General features: G+C 64.8%; 1 protein-coding gene across 1 annotated transcript in view; it reads right to left on the reverse strand.

Moving 5' to 3' along the window:
• ZFPM1 (zinc finger protein, FOG family member 1) overlaps positions 1 to 24,492 on the reverse strand; it is a 67,365-nt gene that overhangs the window by 30,022 nt on the left and 12,851 nt on the right. Inside the window, exons 2-3 of the mRNA XM_035024505.1 lie at positions 11,333 to 11,461; positions 8,810 to 8,935 (exon numbers count right to left, since the gene is read on the reverse strand). Coding sequence (XP_034880396.1) covers positions 8,810 to 8,935; positions 11,333 to 11,461 — 255 coding nt within the window. The remainder of the gene's footprint in view (positions 1 to 8,809; positions 8,936 to 11,332; positions 11,462 to 24,492) is intronic.

Genomic DNA, 24,492 nt, shown 5'->3' on the forward strand with positions numbered 1-24,492 from the left:
GGCCCGGTTCCCATCCTCGGTCTGAGAGGGCTGCTGTGCCTCGCTAAGCCTGTTTCCCTGTCAGGTGGGTGTGACCGAGGCGCCCACTCCTTGGGGCAGGGGCAGATCCTGGGAGACCCTGGCACACGCCAGCAGAGGCCGCATGGCCACGGCGCCCTGCAGCCCTCCAGCCGCCCGCCCTGCCCAGGCCCGTCCCCGGCCCTCCTCATGCCTCCAGACAGCCCCGACGCCCTGTCCACATCCCAGAGGAGCAGCCTGAGCCCACAGAAGGGCACAGTGGACCCAAGGTGCCCAGCGACAGGGGACAGCTGGAGGCCATCTCGGGCCCCGCCGGCCAGGGAGAACAGGAGAGGGACAGGGAGGCGGACAGAGACACCAGCAAGGGGAGTCCTTCCGGTGGCCAAGGGGCAGGACCAGCGCTGGTCCCAGGAAGGGAGCCCTGCTGGTCTTCACGAAGGTCATAGCCGTGGTGGCCACCGTGGCGGGAACGGCCCGCATCAGGCGCCAGCCCCGTTGTCCCCTGCGTGTCTCCCAGGTGCGTGTCTGCGGCCACCACACCACAGAGGCCATAGGCTGGGCACGCTGAGCTGACACACCCCAGGCCACACGGCCAGGCTGGGGAGAGTCTGAGCTTGGGCCTAGGAGGAGGACAGGGAGAGAAACTTCTGGAAGGGGCCCCAGGTGTGGGCAGGCAGACCCAGACCTGCAGCGCACTGACATTGGGAGGTGCTGGTAGGGCCGAGGAGGCCGCTCAGACACAGCCTGGGGCCAGGGGGCGGTCTGGCCGGGGCAGGAAGCTGGGTGGGAGGGCGGAGGAGGAAGCTGGGCTCGATTAGCGTCCGCGGCCGAGATAGGCCACCCTGGCCACAGATAGCCGCTCCCGGAAGGCCGGTGAGGTCAGCGGGCAGCACAGGGCAGGCGGCCAGGCCTGGGCCCCCACCCGCTGCCGGGTGGCCGACGACTCAGGCCCCAGCCACGCGCCCTGCCAGCTACTGGGCTGCCTACCTGCCCTCTGCCAGGTGGCGTCTACACCCTGGGAGGGGTTGGGGGAGCCCCCAAGAACCGTGTGCGATGGGGCTGGGAGGTGGCCACTCCCCAGGAGGCAGGGCTGCGGGCTCAGTCTCCACTCAAGAGCCCAGTGGTGGCAATGGGACAGCCTCAGTTTCCCCGTCTGTAAAACGGGGGGTGTGGCATCTGATGTCAAATTTCCATCAGCTTTCTCACGGGTCTTGCAAGTGTACCCACGAACCCCTGCGGTCCACCCCCACATGGTGGTCAGCCCCTCCCGCCCTGCAGTCCCACCGCAGGGCCTTTGCTGGGCTGAGCTCTATGGGGCGGGTTACCCAGCGAGTCTGCAGCCTGCTCTCCCAGCCGTGCGCGGTCTGTGCACACCCCGCGGGTTCTGCCCCGCCCCCCCGCTCCCCTCAGTCTGCATCCCTGGCTCAGTGTCCGAGCCCCTCGCTGCTGTCCCTGTCACGGCCTGTGGCCCCAGGAGGGCGGTGTCTGGGCTGCTTGTTCAGGCCGTGTCCTCAATGTCTATTACAGGGGCTGGTACGCATCGGTGCTCAGTGAGCAGAAGCACTGGCTAGCGAGCGAACGGGGATGAACTCTGGCTGCAGGACGGCGGTCTCTGAGTCTTGCTGACATCTGTTCCTCTCACAGGTCCTGGTCCTGGGGGACCTGCGGCCCCCATGTCGTTGCTGGGGGTGCAGTCGGAAGACAGAGCCAGTCAAGGGCCCATCGGGGCGCCAGGTGGATGGCGCCTCCGCGGTCAAGAGCCACTAACCATGGGGAGGGGCTGCCCAGGGTCAAGGGGTCAGCAGCCCAGCCACGGGGGAAGCCACGGCCAGCTCCACGCCTCAAGGGTCCCCACCGGAGAGGGACAGGGAGGTCTTACCGCAGACGCCCCTCTGCACATGGCCTTCCTGGGGTGCTGTGCGCGGCCTGACCCCTGGCGCCCACTGGGTAGTGCAACAGGGGCATCTATGTGGGCCAGGCCGGCCACGGAGGCCAGGCCACAGGCTAATGCATGGCTCCCACCTCAGCCCCGGCCCAGAGGCCCAGTCTGTAGGCCTTGCTCGGAGACGTGGGCAGGCCTGAGCTGTGGCGGTGGACGCAGGCCGAGGGTCCAGGCCCCTTCCCTGGCCCAGGACCAATATCATGGAAAGAGCTCGGGGCCAGCAGGCAGTGGGCAGCCGAGGGGCCCATGGATCAGCCAGCCCCCCTGGGCCTGTGCTGGTGGAAGCCCCTGAGCTCCGTTTCCTAGACAACCACATATGCGAGGCAGCCCCCTTGGTCTGAGCTTGCCTCCTCCCTCCTCACCCCTGCACTCACCGCGGCTGCAGCGGGGCTCACTCCAGCCTCAGGACTCTCGCCTCCGCTGTGCCCTCTGCCCGGGGCACTGTTCCCGGGACAGTGCTTCCCCTCCCTATCCTGGTCTGGGTGCCGCGTGGGCCCGGCATCACTCCGCCTCTATTCCTCGGCCATATGAGGGTACCGCTCCTGTATTACGCAGTCTCTGTCCCCCGGACTCGGGCGTCCGCTCCCCGGCCGCCTACAGGCTGCCGACCCAGGCAGCTGTCTAACATCCAAGTGTTTGTGGAGTGAATAAATGACCTCCTCCTCTTCCTACTCCTGGGCCCTAGACACCATGCTCTTTGGGCACTATGGCCTGTGTCACCCCCACAACACAGCTCTAAGGGGGGACCATCTTCCACTGCGGCCAGCAGCCGCGGCGTACCTGGCTCCCAGCAGGTGCTCAGTAAACACCTGGGCAGGAAGGAAGGCTGGCTGACCACAGTGACGCACAGCACCCCCACCCCCAGGGCTGCCCCCCATCTCCTGGAGCCTCGGGCTGCTCAGCTGTGAAATGGGGAGGCTCAAGCATGGGCAGAGGGCCTGCTGTGTGGGTCTCAGGGCACGCGTCCCCCAGGGACCACAGTGTGGACTCCCTTCCCGGAGACCCAGAAGACGTGACTCCTGACCCAGCCACTGGGTCTGGTCTCTGGAGCTGACCCCAGGCTGACCCTTGCCACCCGCCATTACCCTCTCCCTCCCCCCTCCCCCCCATCTGTTAATCTAAGACAAATAGGCCTATCGGGCCGCGGTGCCAGGCCCCACGATAACGCAGAATAGCTGAAATGATTTTTCCCACCCACACATGCCGAGGCGGTGGGAGGGGACGCGCGGCCAGCCCGTATCGCTCCATCTCCCGGGCTGTCCATCAGGACAGGCCGTCCTGCCTCGGCAGCCCGACCGCCCGCTGCCGATAACAAACCTTGAGGTTTGCCTAGAAACTCCACAGTGAGATTAGTCAGCCGAGAACGGCCCAGATAGCCAGCCCAACGCCCTTGCTCACACTCCAGGGGCGAAAGTTCCAGCAGGCTCCCCAGGACCCCGGGGTGGGGGGGGTGAGGCTTCAGCGCTCGAGCAGGAGGAAGCTGCCTCCTCTGGCCCATTATAGCACCATGCTCCCTGGGGGTGCGCTTTCAACCCATCCGCTGCACGGCACTGAGCCCAATACCTCACTTAAAACCCTCCCGTCTCTCATTTTATAGCCAAGACAGCAGAGGCATCTATACTCCCTACACTGAGCCCAAACCCTGACCAGTCTGTGCCCATCCTAGTGCTCCAGCCACACCCACCGTACTCAAACCTCAGGGCCTTTGCACGTACCAGCTCAATGCCTGGACACCCTCACCCTGCTCCAGTTGGTCCTTTAAGCCTCAGCTTACGGAGGCTTCTGCTGACCTACAGTGCCATGAGGACATGGCCAGCCTTTCTGTCTCTGCCTCCAGGGCCCGACATGGGGACAAAAAAGGTAACCCCTGATGCTGGCCAATCAGATTTTGTTTCGTAAACAGTGGTCACCAGGAAAGACTTCCGGGCTCTAAGGCACTTGTGGGTGAAAGGGACCCCTGTCCTGGGGCTCTGATCACAAAGCCAGGCCTGGCCACCAAGTGTGACTCTGACCATGCCCTTCCTTCTTCATAGCCACCTGATGTCCCCGGAGCTGGTGGGAGGCCCCTGTGGGCCTCCCAGGTTCACCTCCCTACTCCCCACCTGGCATGTGGCACCTGCTGCGGACAGCCCTGCGCTCAGCAGCCGGGTGCACGCTGCTCCCCCGCCAGGGTGTCTGGACCTTGGCTCCCAGAGGGGCAGATGGAGAGCTGGTTCTCCCCTGCCCTGTGCCAGGCAAGCAGGCGGGGAGGGGACCTCACACCACGAGGCTGGTTGCACAGGAGGCTCCCAGACCCCCCTGGGACTCCCCACAGATGTTCCCTTCATCTAGTTCCCCATGACCTGGCCAGGCAGGCTGAGGGCATGCTGACGGCCATGGAACAGAGGCTCCCATGGGGGCCAGGAGGTGGGTGACGGGCCCAGGACCCCCACTCAGGATGGGACCCTACAGGCTCTCAGTCCTAACAGGGGCTGGCCTGCCTGCCTGATCTGCTTTTTCTAGATGTTAAGTGGGGAGACAGGGGGTGGGGAATGGGATGATGGCAGGAGGACTGGGGGGGGCATGGAGCGGGGGGCCGACCCCTCACAGGCAGAGAGCTCCTGGCCAGCTGCCCTCCAGACATGCTTTGGGGATTACAGATTACAGCTCTCAGTCATTTGCATATCGGAATTTTAAACAGCCTGCCCCTCCAGCGAACAAGGTCATTTCAAAGATAAAAATACCGAGCTCTCCCCCTTCCTGACACCCACCCCCTTTCCCTTCAAAGGCCCCCAGCCCAGCATCCCCCTTTCCCCCAAGCCCCAGTGGGTGCCTTCCCCACCATGGGCTGTACCCCCTCCCTACAGACTGGGGACCAGGCCTTGATCGCACTCCTGAGCCTTTACTCAGACTGTCCACTTGTGACCAGAGGACCTCCTTGCCCTGTGGGGCCCGTGTGGGGGCCTCCCTGTCCGCCAGGATCTCCTCCCTTTCCTGCACACTCCATGGTTCACTCGCGGGTGTGGTCTGAGCTCCCAGCACGGAGGACACATCCCCGCACACCAACTCATGAGGGGCCAGAGAGTATTCATCAACATGGGGTGTGGGCTCTGTCCCAGCCCCTGCCGGCCCGAGGTGGGCTACTGCCCCGCTGCTCAGAGGACAGCAGGGACAGAGCCGGCTCAGAGCTGGGTCTGCAACCCTGCCTGGCCCCGCCCACTCCAAGTGCGGTGGGGGCCTCTCGTGCCCAGGGCAGGGGAGAGTGGGGGGGGGGGGACACAAGACCACACCACGGACAGGGAAGCAAAAGGCGGCCTCTCCCTGCCTCGGGGCCGCGTGGCCGGGCCAGCTGAGGGGTGCAGTGCCTTTCTGGCCGGAGAGCGGCTCCTTCTTGTGGACCCCGCTGACACCCCACTTCCCAGAGGAACCCAGGCTGCCGGGCGGGCGGAGGACGCTACGGCTGGCCCTCTGCGGGCTGGCCCCCCGTGAAGCTACCGCTCTCCCTAGCTCCAGCATGGAGGGGAGGAAACGGGGGCCCCAAGAGGTCAGGCACACAGTCCACAGTCACTCGGCAAAGCTGGACCGAGGCCGGGGCAGGTGTGCTCGGGGGTCTGCGATCCTGCCTCTCAACACAGCTATGCCGGGGTGGGGGGGGCTCCCACGGGACCAGTCACGCTCGAGAGCTAAGCCAACAGGGCTCACACCTCTTTCAAATGAAGACCCCCCCAGACTGCTTTTGGAGCTCAGCAGGTATCGGGGGGGGCAGGAACGGGCCTAGGAGACCGTGGGCCCCTCACGCGTCCCAGACCCGCACTCTAGCGATGAGGACGTCCTTTCGCATCCCAGACCTCCCCTGTGTTGGTGGTGTGTCCAGGCCCCCCTGGGAGGCCGCCTTCCTGCCCGGTGCCCTGGGGGTGCCTCCTGGGGGTGCTCGCGACCGTCTGCTCTGGGCCTTGACCACCGGAAAGGCAGCTCCTCTGCACACGCTATGCTGCGGCCGAGAGGCCCTGAGGCCCGGTCTCTGCTGGGCTGTGGGCACCGGCTCCTGGGCCTCGCTGGGTGGTGGGTCCCAGCAGGAGCAAAGGGGGTCCGTGAGAGCCCCAGGAGCCCTGGCTAGCAGATGGCAGCCAGAGAGGGGAGGTGGGGATGAGCAGTGTGCACCGTGCCAGGTGCGTGCTCAGTCCTAGGCTCTGAGGTGACCGAGGCCCACCTCGTGCAGGCTGGGTGGGAAACGGAGGCTTGGGGCCCAGTCACTCCCCCAAAACCAGACAGTGCACGGTGCACTGGGTCCAAGCTAGCCCCTTCATCCTGGAGGAGAACGGTACCCGGTGTCCCCCAGGCTGGCCCCCCAAGCCCGGTCCCCAAGCCAGGTGGTGGGGCCAGCACTTTTTCCCCATCTGGGGACAGAAAAGTGGCGGCCAGCCAGAAGCAAGACACAGACTCAGAGACACAGGGAGGGAGAAAGGCTCGCCCAGGACATGCAGAGGGGCTCGGGGTCAGACAAGGGGAGGGGGAGCAGGGCTTGTGGGCAAAGGCCACAGAGCAGGCCCCCTCCCGCGGCAGGTCACTGGGCTGGGCACTGCCCTCAGGGACGCCGGCCCGGCCAGGCCCTGGCAAAGCCCTGCTGCCCCATCGCTGGCATGGGCAGCCCGGCAGAGATAAGGATGCAGTGGGCCTCTCTGGCTTCCCTGGCGGACGATAAGTGTGGCCTGTCCAGGGTCTGATAGGGGGCAGGCACCGCGGCGGTTGGCCAGGGGCGGCTTATCGGCCCATCGCTGCCCACTGCACAGAAATTCCTATCTGCGGAGGCTGAGAGGGAGCCCCCCGGCCCCAGAGGATGCACCCCAGCCCTAAACCACGGCCACCCCAGCTCCTACCCCCCTGCCCTGGGGTCAGCTCCCAGCCTCTCGGGGCCTCTGTGCCCCCATCTATAAAATGGGGGTGAGGCACTGTGTTGCATCCTGGGATGGCAACTGAAGCTGCTGCTGACACATCGCAGTCCCTGCTCCGGAGCCAGGCGTGAACCCCCAGAGCTGGGCTTGCACCCTGGGAGCTGGGTCTGTACCCCGGAGTCGGGTCTGCACCTCAGGAGCTGGGTCTGCACCCCAGGAGGCGGGTCTGCACCCCAGGAGCCGGGCCTGTACCCCAAAGCTGGGTCTGCACCCCAGGAGCCGGGTCTGCACCCCAGGAGCCCGGTCTGTACCCCAAAGCTGGGTCTGCACTTCCAGAGCCCGGTCTATACCCCAGGAGCCAGGTCTGCACCCCACTTTGCTACTTCCCAGCTGGGTGACCTTGGACAAGTCCCTTTGTCATGCTGTGCCCACCTCAGAGGCTGGTGTGGGGACTGCGTGGTGCTTTCCTCCCCACAGATGCTCTTCCCGGTGGTTGTGGCTTCAGTCAGGGCCCCTCAGGCACGTGGGTGGTCCCTGCTCCCCCCACCGCAGCAGGAAGTTTCCTGATAAAGACTGAAATGTGAGGGGTTATAGGGCCTGCGGCAGTGCTGACCTAGCTTCTCGGGGGGGGGGAGCGCCTCGTTGCTACCTCATCTGCAGCTGGAGAAACTGAGGCAGGAAGAGCAGTCTGAGCACAGGGTCCCTGCCCAGCCCTAAGGCACTGTGCTGTGTGCAGAATGGCCCCGGTGCGGACCCAAGCACCCAGCCACCCATGTGGCTTAGCGATGCCTGACTAGGCCCTGAGGGCCTCAAGGACACATGGCCCCTGGCCCCCTTGGCCAGCTTCTCCTTGGTGGGGACAGGGCACATGGCTGCCGCCTATCTACCAGGACACCTGGGCACCCCCCCCGCCATCAATGGGACCCCAAGAAGTGGGGGGGACGGCTGAGGGACACAAACCCAGTCTGTTTGAAGGGCAGCGGGCTTGCTGTGCTGGGGGCAGCAGAGGGGACCCCCAGCACTGTCTTGCCCAGGATGCTCGGCTCCTAGACACCACCACGGCCCACCCAGGCGGGAGGGGCTGAGAGCGGACTCGCCTCCCCCGTGGGGTGGGGTCACCGTCCTGGTTGTGAGCGCCAGGCCAGCCCCTCCTTCCCATGGCCCTCTGAGGAGGAACGGGGGTCCCCTCTGCCCTGGCAAAGCCCTCCCTGACCCCACAGCAAGGCAAGGCCCTGCCTACGTGCCCCTTGCCACGGCCCGAGCCACACTCGCATCACTCCTGCGCACTCTCCGAAGATCATCTGCTCACAGCTGTGTGTCGGGTACACGGCGTGCACTCAGTGAATGCTTCCTGCACCTGCACATGTCTGAGCCAAGGGCCGCCTCGCCCCCGTCCTTGAGGACAAGCCATACCTGTGTCCAGAGATGCAGCCCCACACCCCCGCACGCCACCCCACTTGCCCCAGAATTATGGAGAACACCTCTGGTCAGACTTTTGGCTGCAAATTGGTGGTCGGGGCGACGGGTAGCAGGAAACCACCCTCAGAGCCACGCCCCGCGCTCCAGCACCGGGCAGGTGGGGCCGACGCCTGCCTCCCACGTGACTGCAGCCACCCCACTGCGGCCCGAACCCCCAGCCCGGGGGGACGGCCCTCCAGACACACGCCCACAATGCCTCTCCCCGCCCTCCCCACCTGAGGCTCCTCTTGCCCAGCCAGAGGGGAATGCCTCCCGGGAGCCCCCGCAGCGTGCTGGCAAAGCGTGGTGCCCGGCCCCACAGGCTGGCTGGACTTTGGAACGGGCACAGGCCCTGGCCCAGAGGGTCGCCACCGGCCTCCTCCGCCAGGAGGCAGGGCCTTTCCCACCCAAGCCGCCAGGACAGCAGGCTCCCTGGATTTTCAGAAGGCTGGGCCTCCAGGCCCCGACCGACCGACCGACCAACCGACCGACCAACCGACCGACCGCAGGGGTGCTTTACCTGGCCCGCTCCAGGAGATGCCAGACTCCTCCTCCAGCGTTGTCTCCGACTCCTGCCCCTTCATCTCCTCGGGGCCTCCTGGGGGCGTGGGGGGCGGTGGCGATGGTGGGGGTGGGGGATTAGCGTCTGCAGACAGAAAACACCATCAGGCCCTGCCATCCCTGGGCACCGATCCACCCACCTCCCCCATCTCGCCCTGTGGCCGGGAGGGAAACTGAGGCCCAAGTGGGTGAGCACGTGCTCAAGGTCACCCCCCACACCCAGGTTTGCGCTAACGGGGGACAGAGACCTCAATTTTCTCCTTGGCCTTTAAAACCTCTCATCCCCTCATTAATTGCAGCAGTAATTATTATTCCAGCTGCAGCTAATAATTAGAGGGTAGGGTGGCCTAAAGGGCACACGTGTAGGCCCCGGCTCCCTGGTCTCCTCCGCCGGCAGCTGGGGGCCCCTCGAGCCGGGCCCTGCACCCAATTCCAGCCCAAAGGGCATATTTGCCTTCCCTGCCGAGCCTGATAACTACCACGGTCCCCAATCGATGAGCTCCCATAAAAGCCCCCCCTTGGTGACGTCACACACCCGGCAGATTATTAATACCCGAGATAAGAGCTGTGATTAACATCAAATAAATCAATCACACAGTATAAAAGTCCTATTATTTTTGGCTATAAATCAACGTGGCTGGCATTTGAGCTCCAGCCCTCGCGCGGGAACCGCGCTGGGCCTGCCCGAGAGGCAGATACGGCTCCCGCCGCCTTATCTCGCCCATCTCAGCGTTATCACCGCGGCCTGTGCCAGGTGCAACCCCGGCTGTTTTTTCCAGCTCCTTCCCCGGCCCCGCCCCCACCCCGCGCAGCCCCAGCCCCGGCTAGCAGATCAGATAAGGGGCCCGGCTCCCCTGGAAAACCACCGGGTCAAAGTCCACCAGCAACAGCCACTTGGCCTTTGGCAGCTCAGGGCGCCCCCGGCAGCACACAGCACCTAACAGCGGGGACGATGGTGGCGTTGATAAGGGGCCCCTCACGCACTCCCGCAGCCTCGGCCGCCCAGACACAGATGCGGAAACTGAGGCTCAGGCAGAGCAGGAGCACGGGCCCGGGGAAGGGCCGGGGGGCAGCGGGCTGCACCACTCGCCGCGGTGATGAGGCAGGCGGCAGAGATAATAGTAATGACTGCAAAGCGGCTCCCGGCCACTGTCCCTGGGTGAGCTGGGGGGAGGGGAGCCTCGGCCCCCCACTCCCGATGAGGCTGCCACTGTGGAAAGGGACACTGGGGCCAGCAGGTCTCAGAGGACGAGGCTCGTTGGGCTCCTGGCCTGTGCTCATCGCGGGGGGCAGGGCACGGATGCTCGGAGACTGGGAAACGCTGGGGGCGGGGGGTCCACAGTGAGTACGTCTGCCTAGGATCTCCGCTGCCCACTGGCCAGTCCCTCTCGGCCTCTGAAGTGGCAGGTACGCCCTTCTCTGTGCATCCTCTGGTCTCAGCTCAGTGTCACCCCCGCCCCATCTCTCCTTTACCCCGTCATGTCACCTACTCACTGCCTTCTGAAACGGTCTGCTTTGGGGCTACATCTCCCCCATCAGACTACGGCCTGGGGGTTACTCAGCCCCCGTGTGCCAAGAGCGTCACGGCCCTGAATGGGGGTAAGACCCCTGGCCATGGCCAGCAGGGGGGAGGCAGGGAGCGGTGAGTCCGGCTCAGAGCAGGCACACGAGATCCCCCACTAATCCCCCAACTCAAGTATCCTCCTCAGGAAAACAGGGGTGAGGGTGCTGACCTCCCCCATGCGTCCACCTCAGGGAGGCCTCTCGTCCTGGGGGTGTCTGAGAAGCTGCCCTTACTCTGAGGCCCGCTGGGACCTGTCCAGAGCAGGCTTCCTGGTGTCAGGTTGATTCACCTCTGGGTCTCTCCCCAACACCACCCCCACCCCCGAAACTGCCACCAAGAAGGTCCAAGGAAAGGTTCCAGGTGCCTGGGGTGGGGGGAGCAGGCTCTGTACGAAGGGAAATCAACCTGAATCCAGACCTGGGGTCGGATCACTGCTCGGGTGTTTACAGGCTGTGTGACCGTGGGCAAGTCCCTTCACCACTCCGGGCCTCATGCCCTCGTCTGTAAAATGGGGTACAGTGCCGAAGCAGGAGAACCTGCTATGCGCTAGACCACGCGGGCTGAGGCCTCGCTGCCCCATCCCACAGACGGTAAACGGAGGTGGGGGAGGGCATGGTTTTCTCGAGGTCACTCAGTGGCCCAGGACTCCCTGTCCAAGCCTGGACTAGACCTTCCCCATCGAGGCCTTTGTCTGCCCCTCTGTACCAGAAGGGGCTGGACTCCCAAGACCCTCCTCATGCTGAGGGTGTACGTGTCTCCCACCCCCGTCCCTCCAGGCCCCCGGCCGCCAGCTGCCCAGCCACTGGCCCACAGACGCCAGCAAGCACAAGGCGCACTTCACCGGTGGGGACATGGGAAGGGGTGGGGCAGCGCAGGGCGTGAGACGCCGGCCTGTCGTGCACCCACCGCCGGGCTCACCTGGACTGGAAGGGCTCAGGGGCTCGGGCTCTCCTGCGGCCTCGGGCTCCGGTGTTCCGGCCTCCCGCTCTGGGCAGCTGGCGTCCATGGCCTGAGCCTCTTCCGTAGCTTCCACGTCTCCAAGGGAACCTGCAGACACAGCCCGAAGGGAATCGTGAGGCTCTGTGGGGCGATGGCCCCCGGACTCCAGACCCCCGCCCCGGGCAGAGGGCCAGAGGCCGTGAGCGGCGCCCCCAAGACTTATGCACATTTCACCCTTGTATCACCCCAGTCCCTGCAACAGTTCCAACGCCTGGGGTCACCCTGGCGTCCCACCCCCACCTCCCCAGCTCTGCAACCTCTCAGCGCACTGACCCCTCTGGCCAGGAGGGTGGTCCTGGCCCCTCCCGGGGTCTCCCCTCTGCTCTGTTCCAAGCTCTGGGAGCAGCCACGGTGCCTCTTCCGGTTCAGGGGGCTCCTGGGGGCTGTATGGACCACAGCCCTCGCCTCCCCCTTGCCAACCCCTCGGGGGGCTTCACGGAGCCCCAGCGCCCACGCACAGCCCCTAAGACGTGAGGGTAAATCTCTCCTGGGCCCAGACAAGCTCCCCGAGAAGCTCTCCACACTCAGGTACCGAGGTTTGGGAGCTTCGTGAGGGTGGGCCCGTGTGCGGGGCCCAGGAAGTGCTCAGAACACCTGGCGACGGGAATGCGCGCTTGATGGGGCACAGGTGTTGGCGGTCAGCCTCTGGGACCAGAGGGCCTCAGGCCTGCGGCCCCTGATTCCAATCGTCACCTTGCCCAGGAGGCCCTTGCAGGTCTGCTCCACGGAGCCCCCTTACAGCTGAGAAGGTGGACTCAGAGCCCAGAGACTTCCTGGGAGAGGAGGGAAGCCAGACCCGCCAGGGCAGCACCCTCCATCAGACCGGCGCGTCCGGGGGAGGGCGGGCAGAGGGGAGAGTGGTGAGCAGGTGTCCCTCCTTATTCTGCTCTCAAATCTCCCCAGGCCCCTTGTGGCTGGTTCAGCCTGGGCCCTGAGGCCTGGAGACAGGTGCTGGGGCTGAAGCTGCCTCCTGCCCTAGTTACCTTCCCAAATGGCTCCTCTAGCCACCTGTCCTGCCCCCCCCCCCGGTGCCCCTTCCCTCCCCCCAGTCATCAGGGAGATGATGCCCATCATCTGGGCGTGGCCATGGGGCAGGGTCCCGACTCACAGACCCCTGCTCAGCCCAGGCTGCCAACCCCACAGCAGCCAGGCCCTCTTGCTGCCGAAGAAACATCTGGAAGTCATGACAACGTCTGCAAATCCATGTGTCGGGGGTGCCTGATGGGGCCGAATGGGGCTAGCTCTTGCTGGCATCGGGGGCAGAGGCATTTGGAATGGAAGGGCCACCTCTCAGGGGCTGAGCTCCCCATCCCTGGAGGCAAGCAAGCAGCAGCTGATGGAGATCTGACTGGGATTCATGCCTCTGTGACCTTTTCTACGTCATGACCCCCATGGGGATCTGGTGAAAGCCAGTGCCTTCTCCCCAGAAAACACAGAGACCAAAACGTGCCGTTTCAGGGGCTTCTCACCAAACCCCTAGTCTTCTTCTGGTGCCCTCCCTCACTCCCCTCCTTCCCTGTATTTCCCCAGGGGTGAAACCCGGTGCCACCAGCCAGCTCCACCGCGGGCCACAGGAGCTGGCTCAGGGCAGTGGTCCAGGGAGACGATGATAGAAGGAGCAATGTGAGAAACGAGGCTCCACCTGACTTTCCGAATGTAGCAATTTCCACGGGGCAGAGAGGTGGTCAAGCTGGTTTTGTTTGCCTTCCAGCTCAAATCCCTGGTCACTGGCAGACGGCGGCCGGCTACAGTAAGGAAAATCGAGCGTTCCCGGCGGGGCGGATGCCCTTCCTGCCTCCCGCCAACATGTGGGGCGGACACCGCTCCAGGAGGCAGAAGTGCCCAGGACATCGAGACTCTGCGGGGGACTCCCAGGCCCGCTGGGGAGACCGTCAAAGAACAACAGATGGGCCCCAAACAGGAAACAACAGATTATAAGAGCTGGGAGGGAGGGGGGCAAATGAGGGAGGAGAGAGCAGGGGAGATGCCACCAGCAGAGCTCAGAGGGGACAGACAGCTGGGAACGCGGCTCCGGATGGAGGGCCTGGGGGCTGGACAGAGCTCGGCTTCAAGGCTGGAGAGAGGCCAGGGCAAGGAGCGGATCCTCATCCCGGAGGCACTGGAGGGCCCTAGAGAGTCCCCGGCAGGGTTGTTGCCCGGCTGCAGCCGTCTGGACTCAAGCTCCGGACCGGAGTCCCAGCCTCCCCGGGGACACCCCGGAGCCGTAATTACAGGAGATGGGCAGGTGCCACCACCCCGTGGCCGGGCCGAGACCGCACAGAACCAGCCCCAGGCCAAGTCTTGTGCTTTCTTGTCAACGCACCCACATGGACAGACGAGCCTCTGAGGGGGACTGGGCACAGCCCAGCTGGTCCAACGTGGCCCCTGGGACAGGTGGGAGGCGCGACCTGCCGTGGCCTGCCTTGGCCTGCATCTGGGCAGGAAAGCAGAGGCTGCGGGGGAGGCTGGTGCTGGGCAGATACCGCTGGTCACGGTGGCCAGCGGCCTGGCAGCCATCCCAGCCTCGGTGGGCAGCACAAAGGCCTCTGGGGTCAGCCTGAGACGGGCTTGTGCCTCCCGGGCTCATGAGAGCTCCAAGGGGACGGACCGTAGCTGAATGGCCATAGGACCTCAGGGCCTCAGTCACCTGCTCCGGTGAACGGGTGCGAAGCCACCTGCTCTCAGCGCCCGCAGGGACCAGAGCGTCGGGGCAGAGCTGACGCCCCCCTCCCCACCCCTGCCCAACCCAGGGATGCAGCTCCGACTGTCAGGGCCCCGCTCAGGCGGGCCTCAGCCACCCAGGGAGGCCCCAAGCTCGTGGCGGGTCCGTTTATGGGAGAACAAAGGCCCCCGCGCCGCACAAAGGCGTGACGACGAGCGTGAAGAAAGAGGCTGCCGGGCTGCAGCAATTTATTCTAATGCCGCTAATTCAGTTCCAGCACAATTAAACCCGCTCTGATAATGTCGGAGACAGCCGCCAACCAGCAAATCGCTCCGAGCCCATGAGGGTACGTGTCACGGCCAAGGCTGAGCGTGCCATCCCGCCCCCAGGTCACCCTGGGGTCCCACCCCACCGGGGGCTTGGGGGGGAGGAGGGTTCCTCCACCGGCCACCCAGCAGAGAGACGCTGCTGCTTCCCCGGCTGCCCTGGGCCAGGAATGAGCCCCGCCTGGCCCCTGGGGGACGCTCTCTGGCAAAGATCCCAACAGCTAGGCCAGGCCAATCCATGCAAGTCCGTGCGGTGTGACCTCAGGCAAGTCACTCTACCTCTCTGTGCTCGGAAACCACAACAGCTCCTATGTCACAGGGTGAAGCGTGTAGTTAAGTACGCACCAAACATCATTAGCTGTCACCTGCTGCGCAGCAGGGCCTGGGGAATGGGGTGGGGAGCGTGCGGTTATTAAGCGTCACCTGTCGTACACCAGCCCTGTGCTCAGCATTTTACAATGTTCTCCTTTAACCACCCCAGCCCGGTGGCCCAGACTGTAGGGGTGGTGGGGAAAGCGTGTGTGGACTGCACAGGGGTGCGGAGGGGGCTGGCGGGGCCCTGAGCCGGTCATGATGGGCAGATCTCCTCCCAGCTTCTCAACACCACCCAGAGGTCACGCCCACTTTGCAGATGAGTAAACTGAGGCCCAGCAAGGTGAAGTGACTTGCCCATGGCCCCCGTGAGGAAGCAGTGGAGGGGGCGGGCAGGGCAGGACCCTCCCCAGACATGCTACCCCTGCAGACGCTGGCTCAGGCAAAGCCGCCTCTGCACCAGGGTGGCCCCGTGCCTCCCTTCACCCTCCGGACGCCTGGATCGAGGGTGACACCGGCTGCACAGCCCAGCAGGGTGGAGAGGCCAGTGCCCAAGGCTGGACCCCGTCTCGGGGTGCCCGTGGTGATAATGGCGGTTGCAGAGCTGCCCCCGCTGCCCGGAGCCCCTCAGTTATCACGGCGAGCAGACGCCCCGCGCCGATCCGTCTCCTGCTCATTAAGCCGGACGTGGAAATGGAAATGAAAACATAATAGCTATTTGATTGGGGGCGAGATAGTTTGCATATTGGCTGGGCGCTGATAGCAGAATTTCATCAACTCCCGTTCTTCATGCTTTAAGACTGAATTACGGAGACAGGCTCTGTGTGGCGGGATGATCCCCGCTCCCTTCCGAGTCCCCGAGCTGCACGACTAATGGCCCCTCCTGGCTCTGATGGCGAGGCAGCTGGTGGGGGGGTGGGGTGGCCTTGAATGACCACCTCTAAGAGAGCCGGAGCTGTTCTCTGTGGAGGGGACAAAATCCCCCCAGACTTTGGCCCCTAGGCAGACCTGTCGGGCAGGGAGTTGGTGAGGGTGTCTCCGAGCACTGGACGGGGAGTCCCGAGACCCTGGGCCTCCCGCTGGTCCCAGCTGGTCCTGCAGACTGCACCTGCATCCAGTGGAGGTGACTACCCGCACCCCAAGACCACTGGAAACATGTGAAAGAACCAGGGCAGAGTCCCCAGGAGCCCCCCACCCAACTCGGGGCCTGACCACAGTGTGATTCTTTACCTGAGGCCCCGCCCTGTGCCCGCCCATTACGTGGGTCCTTTATGCCTCTCTGGGAAGGTCCTTTTTCTTATACCCTATTTACAGAGCAGAAGACAGAGGCCCAGAAACCTGCCCTGGAGCCCCTCCTGCGTCAGGGCTGGATTTTGAAGGCAGGCCCCCTGGCCTGGGGGCGGGGTGGACGCTGATGGACCACGTGGCCCTGCCCTTCCACTGGAGTGCCGGCAGCCCTCATTCTGGGCCTCATCCTCCACCACTGTTCTCTCATTCACCCCTCCTTGACCCCCGCATTCATTAACCTGTCCAACCTTTCCTGGGTCCACCGAGGGCCAGACTCTGCCCCAGGACATACCCCAAGCAAAGTGAAAAACCCAAGTGTGGCCTTTGCCACGAAGGAGAGGTTCAGGTGCCAGTCAGGGAAGGCTTCCTGGAGGAGGCGACAAGTGATGGAGATCTGGAAGGGGACAGGGGATGGCCTGCAACTGGGGCCAGGGAAAAGCATTCCGAGCAGAAGGCACAGCAAGAGGCTGAGGCAGGTGACTGTGTGCGGGCCACACCTCCCCAAGTCTGGTTTCCTCATGGAAAGCAGGGCTGGGGTCAGGGTTCAGCAAGGTGGTGCCCTGGTGCTGAGCACAGACAGGTTATTATTACAACTGTTACAGTTTCAGCTCTCCAGGGGGTGCCACACCTGCCTTCTGGGGGTGGCACGTTGGTGGACGGGGTTGAGGCCTGGCAGGGGACACAGCGCTGGCAGAAGGCCTTGGCTTCTGGTCTCGCTGGGCCTGGCAGTGGTGGGCAGGCCGGTGGCACTGGGCCTGGGGCGGGTGGGGGTGCGGGGCTGCCAGGAGAGAGACCCTGGCCTCTGGGCGGCGCACGGTGGCCAGATAAGGCCCTGATAACAGAGGGAAAAGTGCAACAGATTTAGACTTTCCCACCGGGGGGGGGCGGTGGGGCAGCTCAGGCCACGGTGGGGACAGCCCTGCTCCCCCTTAGGGGGCCTCGCTAGGGGAGCCCTGGGGGCCTGGGGGCCGTGGGCAGCCACCCCAGGGGCCCGGGTCCCCCAAGCACACAGGGCTGGGTCTAAAACCCAACCTGCTGGCAGCAGGCAGTGTGACCCCTGGGGAGGCACTCCTGTGGGCCCCGGCCAGCAGGACCCCCGGGGAGGAGGGTCTCTAACTCAGCTGGTGTCTGCTGGACAAGGACGCTGAGGCACAGGACGCAGGGGCAGCTGGCCGCTCTGGTCCAGCCCTGGCCTGTTAGCTGCACCCCCAGCCTGCAGCCGCTGGCTGCCAAGGCTGCCAAGGCCCTCAGGGCCCAGCGACTCGTGCTTTACTCACAGTCCTGACAAGCAGCTGAGCTGATTCCCAGGCCCAGGTGGATGGAGAGAAGCAGCTGCAAGAAGGGGCTGCTGAGCAGGGCTGGGGGCGGGGCAAGCCCAGGAGGAGCGGGGGCAGCCCAGTGTATGGGGCGCTGCTGAGGGCAAGGGTGTGGCCCGACCCCAGAGCCCCAGGGCCCAGCGCACAGCAGCCCCAGAGAGTTCGGGGCCCGTGAGGTCAGGCTTGTGCCACCGATGGGTAGAAGGGCACGACGGCAAAGGGGCGTGGAGGGCGATGGGTGGGCAGAGGTGGCAGTGGGGGGCGAGGGGCAGGTTCTAGGCCCCCACTGGGAGCTGCAAAGGCCTGGGGGGAGGAGTCCGTTCACTGGAGAGCTTCGAAGCTTCTCTAACGTTTAGAACCGAGGCAGGGTCCTGGCCCACTGCCTCCTGGGCGCTTATAGCCCCAAAGGGGTGGGGGCTCCCCGGGAGGGGTGCAGGCACCCACGGGAGGGAGCTGGAGCTCTGGGGAGACATTGCGTGGAGCCCGGCTCTCCTGGAGGGTCCATGTCACCCCCGATCCTCAGCCCACCACGGCCTGAAGTCACCGACGTCTGCCCACCCCCCCCAGCCATGGGGCCTTCACCACGCCGCCCCCTCTGCCTGGTGAAGGCCTCCTTGGCCCTCAGCAGGATCTTCCCACACAGACTGAGCCTTCCTGGAGCCTTCTGCGTACCTGCAGGTGGTCTATTCTCCCGCAGTGGGGAGGGAATCTGGCCGGCGGTGCTGCCCTCCTGCCCCAGGAGCCTCGAGGGGCTAGGGCTGGGAGGGGCCCATAGGCCTCCGCTGTGGCCCCACCAGCGGCTTCTTCAACCCAAGGTCAGTCCCCGCTGACAGCTTGGGGCGACCACAAGAGGATGTTGGTGAGATAATCTTGGCTTACTTGCGCGGGCACCCTGGCTCGGAGGGGAGAGGAGGCATCTGAACCTTTGCCCGCGCCCAGGTACCCTCCCACACTGGCTCTGCCCCCCGACTCCCAGAGTGGGCCGCCGGCGGCAGGGGCGGGGGGCTGGGCAGCCGGGCTCTCCACCTTTCCACCAACCGTCAGTCTGATGGTACTCACATGCACCCTGCAGGGGGAAGCTCACTACTCCTCTTCCAGACATCTGGGTTCTAGACCCGCTGCTTCTCAGCCTTGCCCCCCCACCGCCACCTTGGGGGGTCTCCATCAGGGCTGAGTATAACTGACTGTCGATTCGTCGGCTCTCCTGTCTATGAGCCAGACCCCGACACCCGTGGCCTCGGTGAGGCCGGCAAGCACTCAGGCCACACTTGGTGGGGCAGGGGTGCTGTCCAAGGTAAGCCAGGCTGCAGGAGGGTGGCCAGCCGCCGTCGCGACACACTCGGGGCCGGCTGAGGGCAAGGCGGTGCCCTCCGCATCAAGAAAGAACGTGGACTGCTAACCACGGTGCCAAGCAGGGCCCCACGCTCTCGGGAGCACGGACCGAGTCTAAGGAACAAGAGTGGTATGACCTACTTCAGCTTTGAACACACTGGGCGTATTTTATTGAGACATAATTCCTATGCAGTAAGATTCATCCTTTTAAGGGTGGTTCGGCTTTCAAAGCAGCGTTTACTGAAAGATGGGCACGGTCCTGTGCAACCAGGGCCCACGTGGGCCGTTCCGATGCGGATCTTCACCTACTCCCCCCCAAGCTTTCCGGGAGCCGGTCAGAATCCGGGGCTCTTTACAGGAGTGCCCACCCCCTCCGACCCCCGCGGACCCAGCTGTGTGGGGCGCCTCCCAGCGCTCCTCCCCACGCCCCCTCTGAAGGGCTCTATGACCAGAACTCACTGTGCAGTGCCCAGGACAAAATAAAACCCTCCCCTGGACAGACGGCAGGCAGGTGAAGGGGGGAGGGCCGACAAACGCATCCCTGTGTCCCCGAGTCGCCTGGGGGCCGCCGTAACCAAGAGCAGTGGGGGGACCACCTCCCGGGCCTCAGGCACCTCTCACCCTGCGGCCAGCCCCTCTTCCAGGCCTCACCGTCCCCGCACCCAGCCAGTCAGCTTCCCCAGCTCCTTCCTTTGGGGCCTTCAGCATGGATGCTAAGGACACACGCATCTCCTGACACACGCCTCCACCCCTCCACCTGCACTCCTCCGCTCATCTGCCTCCCCAGCTCCCTCTTTCTCCCAGTGTAAGCCACACGGCCCACCACGGCCCACACCAGCACCCATCTCACTCCGGGAGGGGCCGTCCTGGCCTGAGCTCCGACCCCTGCCTGGCTCTGGCCAACCCCACCGCCGCCCAGATGCCCACAGGGTGTTCACTTGATTGGTGTGCTCACTGGCTGTGCCCTGGGGCAGCACCGGGCACACAGTAGGTGCTCAGTGAGTACCAGTACCCATGGGCCAGGGGAGGCGGAGGGCCCGGCCAGCGGGGAACCTTGGAGTCTGAGCCCTCTTGTTGGGGCTGGGGGGTCAGAGGCGTGCCCCCTCTCGCAGCGGGCAGAGCACAGGCCAGGCCGGCCCCGCCCGGGGTCTCTAGGGACTCCAGGCTGGGAGACGTGAGATGAAGGGAGACAGGGTGCTGACACCCGGGGGGGTCCTGCATCCAGATCCCAGCCCCAGCCAACACCACTTCCTCCTGTGGCCAGCCCTATAACCGACAGGCGGAACTTGGGGGGCTTAACTGCCCCAGCCCCACGGCCACGCCCAGCAGGGGCCCAGGCTAAGCCTGGCACCCCCTGCACACGCTGCCCTCAAGGCCTCTCAGGGCAACCGGGCAGAAGAAACGGGCCTGGTTCTGGGGACAGAGCCACGTGGGTGGGGGACAGGCACAGGGAGGTAAAGATACGTGCCCAAGGTCTCACAGCTAGGACAGCGGACAGGGGGCCGGCCTGCTCCCCTTCCTGAGCCCTGCGTTCCCCTCGAGGTCTCACCCGCCCTCTCTGTTTATAGAGGTGGGGGGGGTCTGCTGGGGGGATCCGGACCCAGGTCTGTGTGGCTCCCCTCACCAGGACTCAGTTTCCCTTCCTGGCTCTGCAACACGGTAGCTCAGAGAAGCCCTCCCTGCCTTTCTCCTTTCCCGTCAACTCCCTGCCTGGTTGCTGTGTGACCGCTCTCTGGCCCCCCTCAGACTCTCTTCCCCAAGGCCAGGACCCAGGCTCTGGCAGCTCTGCGCTTGGTGGCCCAGGCTGGCACACCCCTCCCTCCCTGCCACGTGGGCATGGCCATCTGCCTCTCCACTGTGGGGGAGGGGCATCAGCGGGGTTGTGAAAGGCCTGGCACCCGGGGCCCTCTCCCGCTCCGATCCCCAGGACATGTGTGCACAGCCCTCGACAGTTTATGAAGTTCCACCAGGACCCCCATCAGCACCAGCCTGTAGGGAAACCAGCTCCACCGAGCAGGGGAGGAGAAACAGGCAGAGAACAGCCACCGCAGCCCCCACCTGCCCCATCAGAGGTCTGTGGGCAGGGCTGGCATGGCCACGCAGGGCAGGGCAGGGCAGAGCAGAGGCCTCCCGGGCCGCGAGGCCCATGGCGCTCAGCCTGGGGGACCAGCCCAGGCCCTAGTTTATGCACGTGACACACGGGGACTGACCCGCCAACCCCACAGAGGTGGGGTGTGTGTGTGTGTGGGGGGGGGGACGAGAGAGGGCTTTGCAGGAGGTAAAGACCCCTCCCAACGTGGCTCATCCGCAGGTGCAGTGGGATTTCTTCCACCAGGCTCCTGGTGCCCACCATGGGCTGGGTCAGCTGTGAGCACACGGGTGCCGAGCGGGGCAGGACACAGCCCCCAGACACCGTGATGCGCAAGGACGGGGTACAGATGCAGACCGGCCTGGGGGTGGGCAGCGAGGGCTTCTCAGGGGAGGCACTGCTTACACTGTGATTGCAAAGAATGCCCCAGGCAGAGGGGAGTGCCAGACCAAGTCCCAAGGGCGGGAGTGTTTGGTGGGGTCCCGCCGGCAGCTAAGGATGGCTGGGGAAGACGCAGAGGGCTCTCGTCGCCCAGGGTCCTGTTCTCCCACCTGGGAAGCAGGGCGGGCGCTGGGCTGTGGGAGACCCAGGCCTGCCACCACCTTCAGGCAGCCCCCAGCGGGGTGCCACCTCGCTGGCCTGGCTCAGGATCCTCCCCTGTCTCAAGCCTGCCCCCCCACCCCCGGGGCCCGGTCCCCTGGGGCAGGGGCCGGGCCAGGCGAGGCAGAGAAGGGGAGCGGGCCTGGGAAAGCCCGGCCTGCCTGATAGCGAGAGATTGGTTTCAGCCGGAGCTGCGGGCTGCCAAGTCCACATCCTATCCGCGGCCTGCACTCCCTCGGCATTCATCACCGCTGAACTCGGAGACTTTATCGTCGCTAGGGGTTGGCGCCATCTCTGGGCCTGGCCGCTCCCGGCCCTCCGATGGGCCCGATAGCCGCTGATAGATTACCCGAGATTGCCGCAGCCAGCGCCGATCGCCGACACCGCGGGGCGGGGCGCGGACCACGTGGCCGGGCAGAGAGCGCCGCACGCCCCGGGGAGGAGGCGGGCCCGGCCGCCCGGGGGCGGGGCCAGGGGCGGAGCGCCCGCCGAAGGGCGCCGCGGGCTGCGCACTGATTCTGCAGATGGGCCGATAAGGGCTGCTGGATGCGAGCGGGGGCCGCGCTAATGGAGCGGTCGCCGGGGCCCACGCGTCAGCTGGATGCAGGCGACTGCTTCCCGGAAGGGGCCGGGGCTCCAGGGCCACAGGACCCTCCCTGCCCTCTGGGGAGGGGGTGGGGACACGGCCTCCTGGGCTGCAGACCACCTCCTCGCCGCCGGCGCTGGCTCTCCCGGCGGCACTGGGCCCGCGGGACGCCACTCCATAGCGCCTGTCCCCATCCTAGGGGATTCAGAGACGCACGTTCCCACCCGTGCACACAGCCCTCCACAGTGACGTGGCCTTCTCCACCACCTCAGGCCGCCTGCTCGCCATGGACACTGAGGCAGGGCTTGCAGGGGCCGGGCCTGCATTGATGGCGGGCTGGGGGATGCTAGGGGCTGTGGCGAGGTTGGAGGGAGGCCAGAGGCACTGACCCGTCCCATGAATGGTCCTGGGCAAGCCTCTGCTGCCGGTTAGCGCTTGGCCCTATTGATCTCTCGGGAGGGGGCCGAGACTCGGGGGTCTTAGTGACCGGCCCAAGGGGACCCGGTGAGTGGCAGGGCTGGGATGTGCAGCCAATCTGTGTGGCTCCAGAGCCCATGGCCTTGACCCTGGACATCTACAGCCTTGGAACCAAACCTTCTGGCCGCAGGCCTGAGGGTGCAGATGAACCTGGGCGGGTCAAGGGCCCTGCTTGCATCTGGATTCCTCAAGCCCATCCGGCTGGGATAGAGTAGTGGAGAGGAAAAGTCTGGTCCATGAGGAGGAGAAGGGAGGGGAGGAGCCCCACACTTCCTGTGTCCTACCCCACATCCTGGGCCTGCCTGTGACATGGCTGCTGAGGGCACACAGGAAGGGAGTGCCTGTCCTGGGGGCGGCGCCCTGACTGAGCTGGTCAGCGCGTGGCAGGGGCTGTCCTCCCTCCTCCCGACCGTGGTAGCTCATTCCCTGCTCAGAGCTTTGCCTCTGCTGTGCCCTCTGCCAGGTGGCTCTTATCCACACCCCCCCCCCCATCTGTCTCTGCTTAACGTTGGCTTCAGAGTGGCCGCCTCGCCTTCCACGACCCCAGTCCCCCAGCTCCAGGGGCCCCCCCATCCTTAGGGTTCATTTCTGGTGTTCTCTCTCTGTTCCCCAGCAGCCTGGGTGCTATGAGGGCAGGGACCGAGCTCCCATGAGGGTCACGGGGATCCTGGACGAGGCCCCAAGCACAGCAGGGCCTCAGACAAGTTTGGAGGCCTGAACACACAAGGACACCCAGAAGTCAGCCTGCTGTCCCTGCTCCAGGCACCCAGCCCTGAAGGAAGCGAGCCTGAGCCCTGCTGCAGGGGACCGGTCCTCCTTGTCTGCGGGTAATGACCCCAGCTCCCGGGCCGCTACGGCTCTGTCCATGACAGCGCTCACTGCACGCACTGACTTGTCTTTCAGTTTCTTTTTTCCCGTGGGTTTGCTTTGCTTTCCTGGGACAGGGGCCGGGGTGGCGAGATTTTGAAATCAACTGAGGGAGTACTTATCAAGCACCTACTATATGCCCTGCACTGGAGAGACTCTGAGGCAGGTGCTGGGGGACCCCTCCCGGGGGACGGGGCCTAGGTGCTGTCCTTTCACTCTTGAGTGCTGAGTCCCTCTTACTCCATGCCCTGGGAGGCACTGTCACCCTGTTTTGGGGCGGGGGAGTGAAGGCGCTCAGCTGAGATCACATGGCAGCAGTCTGGTTCTGGTCCAACAACCCCCTCCCTGTTTCCATCCCTTAGATCTCAGCCCAAACCTGTTCCCTCCTTGCCCCTCTGCTATTTTCCACTTATGCATTTTTGCAAACGCCCACACCTGCGGCTGGTTTTTGGGTCATGGAGCCCTGCAGGTGCTGCGGAACTAGGGGAGCCTCTGGCCAGGCTCTGGGCCAGCTGGGCCTACCTGGGCCCCCCATCTCACCGACAAGACAATCTGTGGGGTGCAGAGTGACTTTGAGCCCCCAAAGTTTCTTGAACACCTCTTGCAGACATGGTCTCCTGTTATATAAATTTCTGAAAATGGAAAATCTGAAAGACCCTGTTTCTAGAATACACCACAGCCACAGATAGACTAAGGAACCCCTTGAGAAACTCCTGTTTCAGCCCTCATTGTGTGGATGGGGAAACTGAGGCCCAGGGAGCAGATGGTGCTCATCAGAGTGCACAGAAATTGCCCTGGGAGACAGACAGACCAGACCCTCCCATTTTACTGATAGGAAAGCAAGTTTGGCAAATGGGTCGGGACTCTCAGTCATTAAAATGGTACCATGGCCCCGTCCCAGCCTGATGCTACAGCGAGCCTGGCAGTGTGAGGTTCTGGATAAAAATCATAGCGGGGGGGGGGGCAGAGATGGGGGGGACAGCATGCAGAGTGTGGAGGTGCTCCAGACACAGGGAGGGGGAGCTGGCCGGCCTTGAGTTGCCCCGCCCCATTTTTGAACTCAGTGTTCCCATCTGGGAGTCAGAATTGCCGGGGCTGATCTTGGGAATGCCCAAGTCCTGGTCCCCTAATTCAGGCTGTGGGGGTCTGGGCTCTGAGGGTCAGCCAGAGATCATCCAAGGGCCAAACTGTCTGTCCCCAGGCACCTGGGCAAACGGATGAGCCC

This window comes from Mirounga leonina, unplaced genomic scaffold (assembly GCF_011800145.1).
Source record: "Mirounga leonina isolate KUSES-001 unplaced genomic scaffold, KU_Mleo_1.0 Mir_180, whole genome shotgun sequence".
Classification (NCBI taxonomy): domain Eukaryota; kingdom Metazoa; phylum Chordata; class Mammalia; order Carnivora; family Phocidae; genus Mirounga; species Mirounga leonina.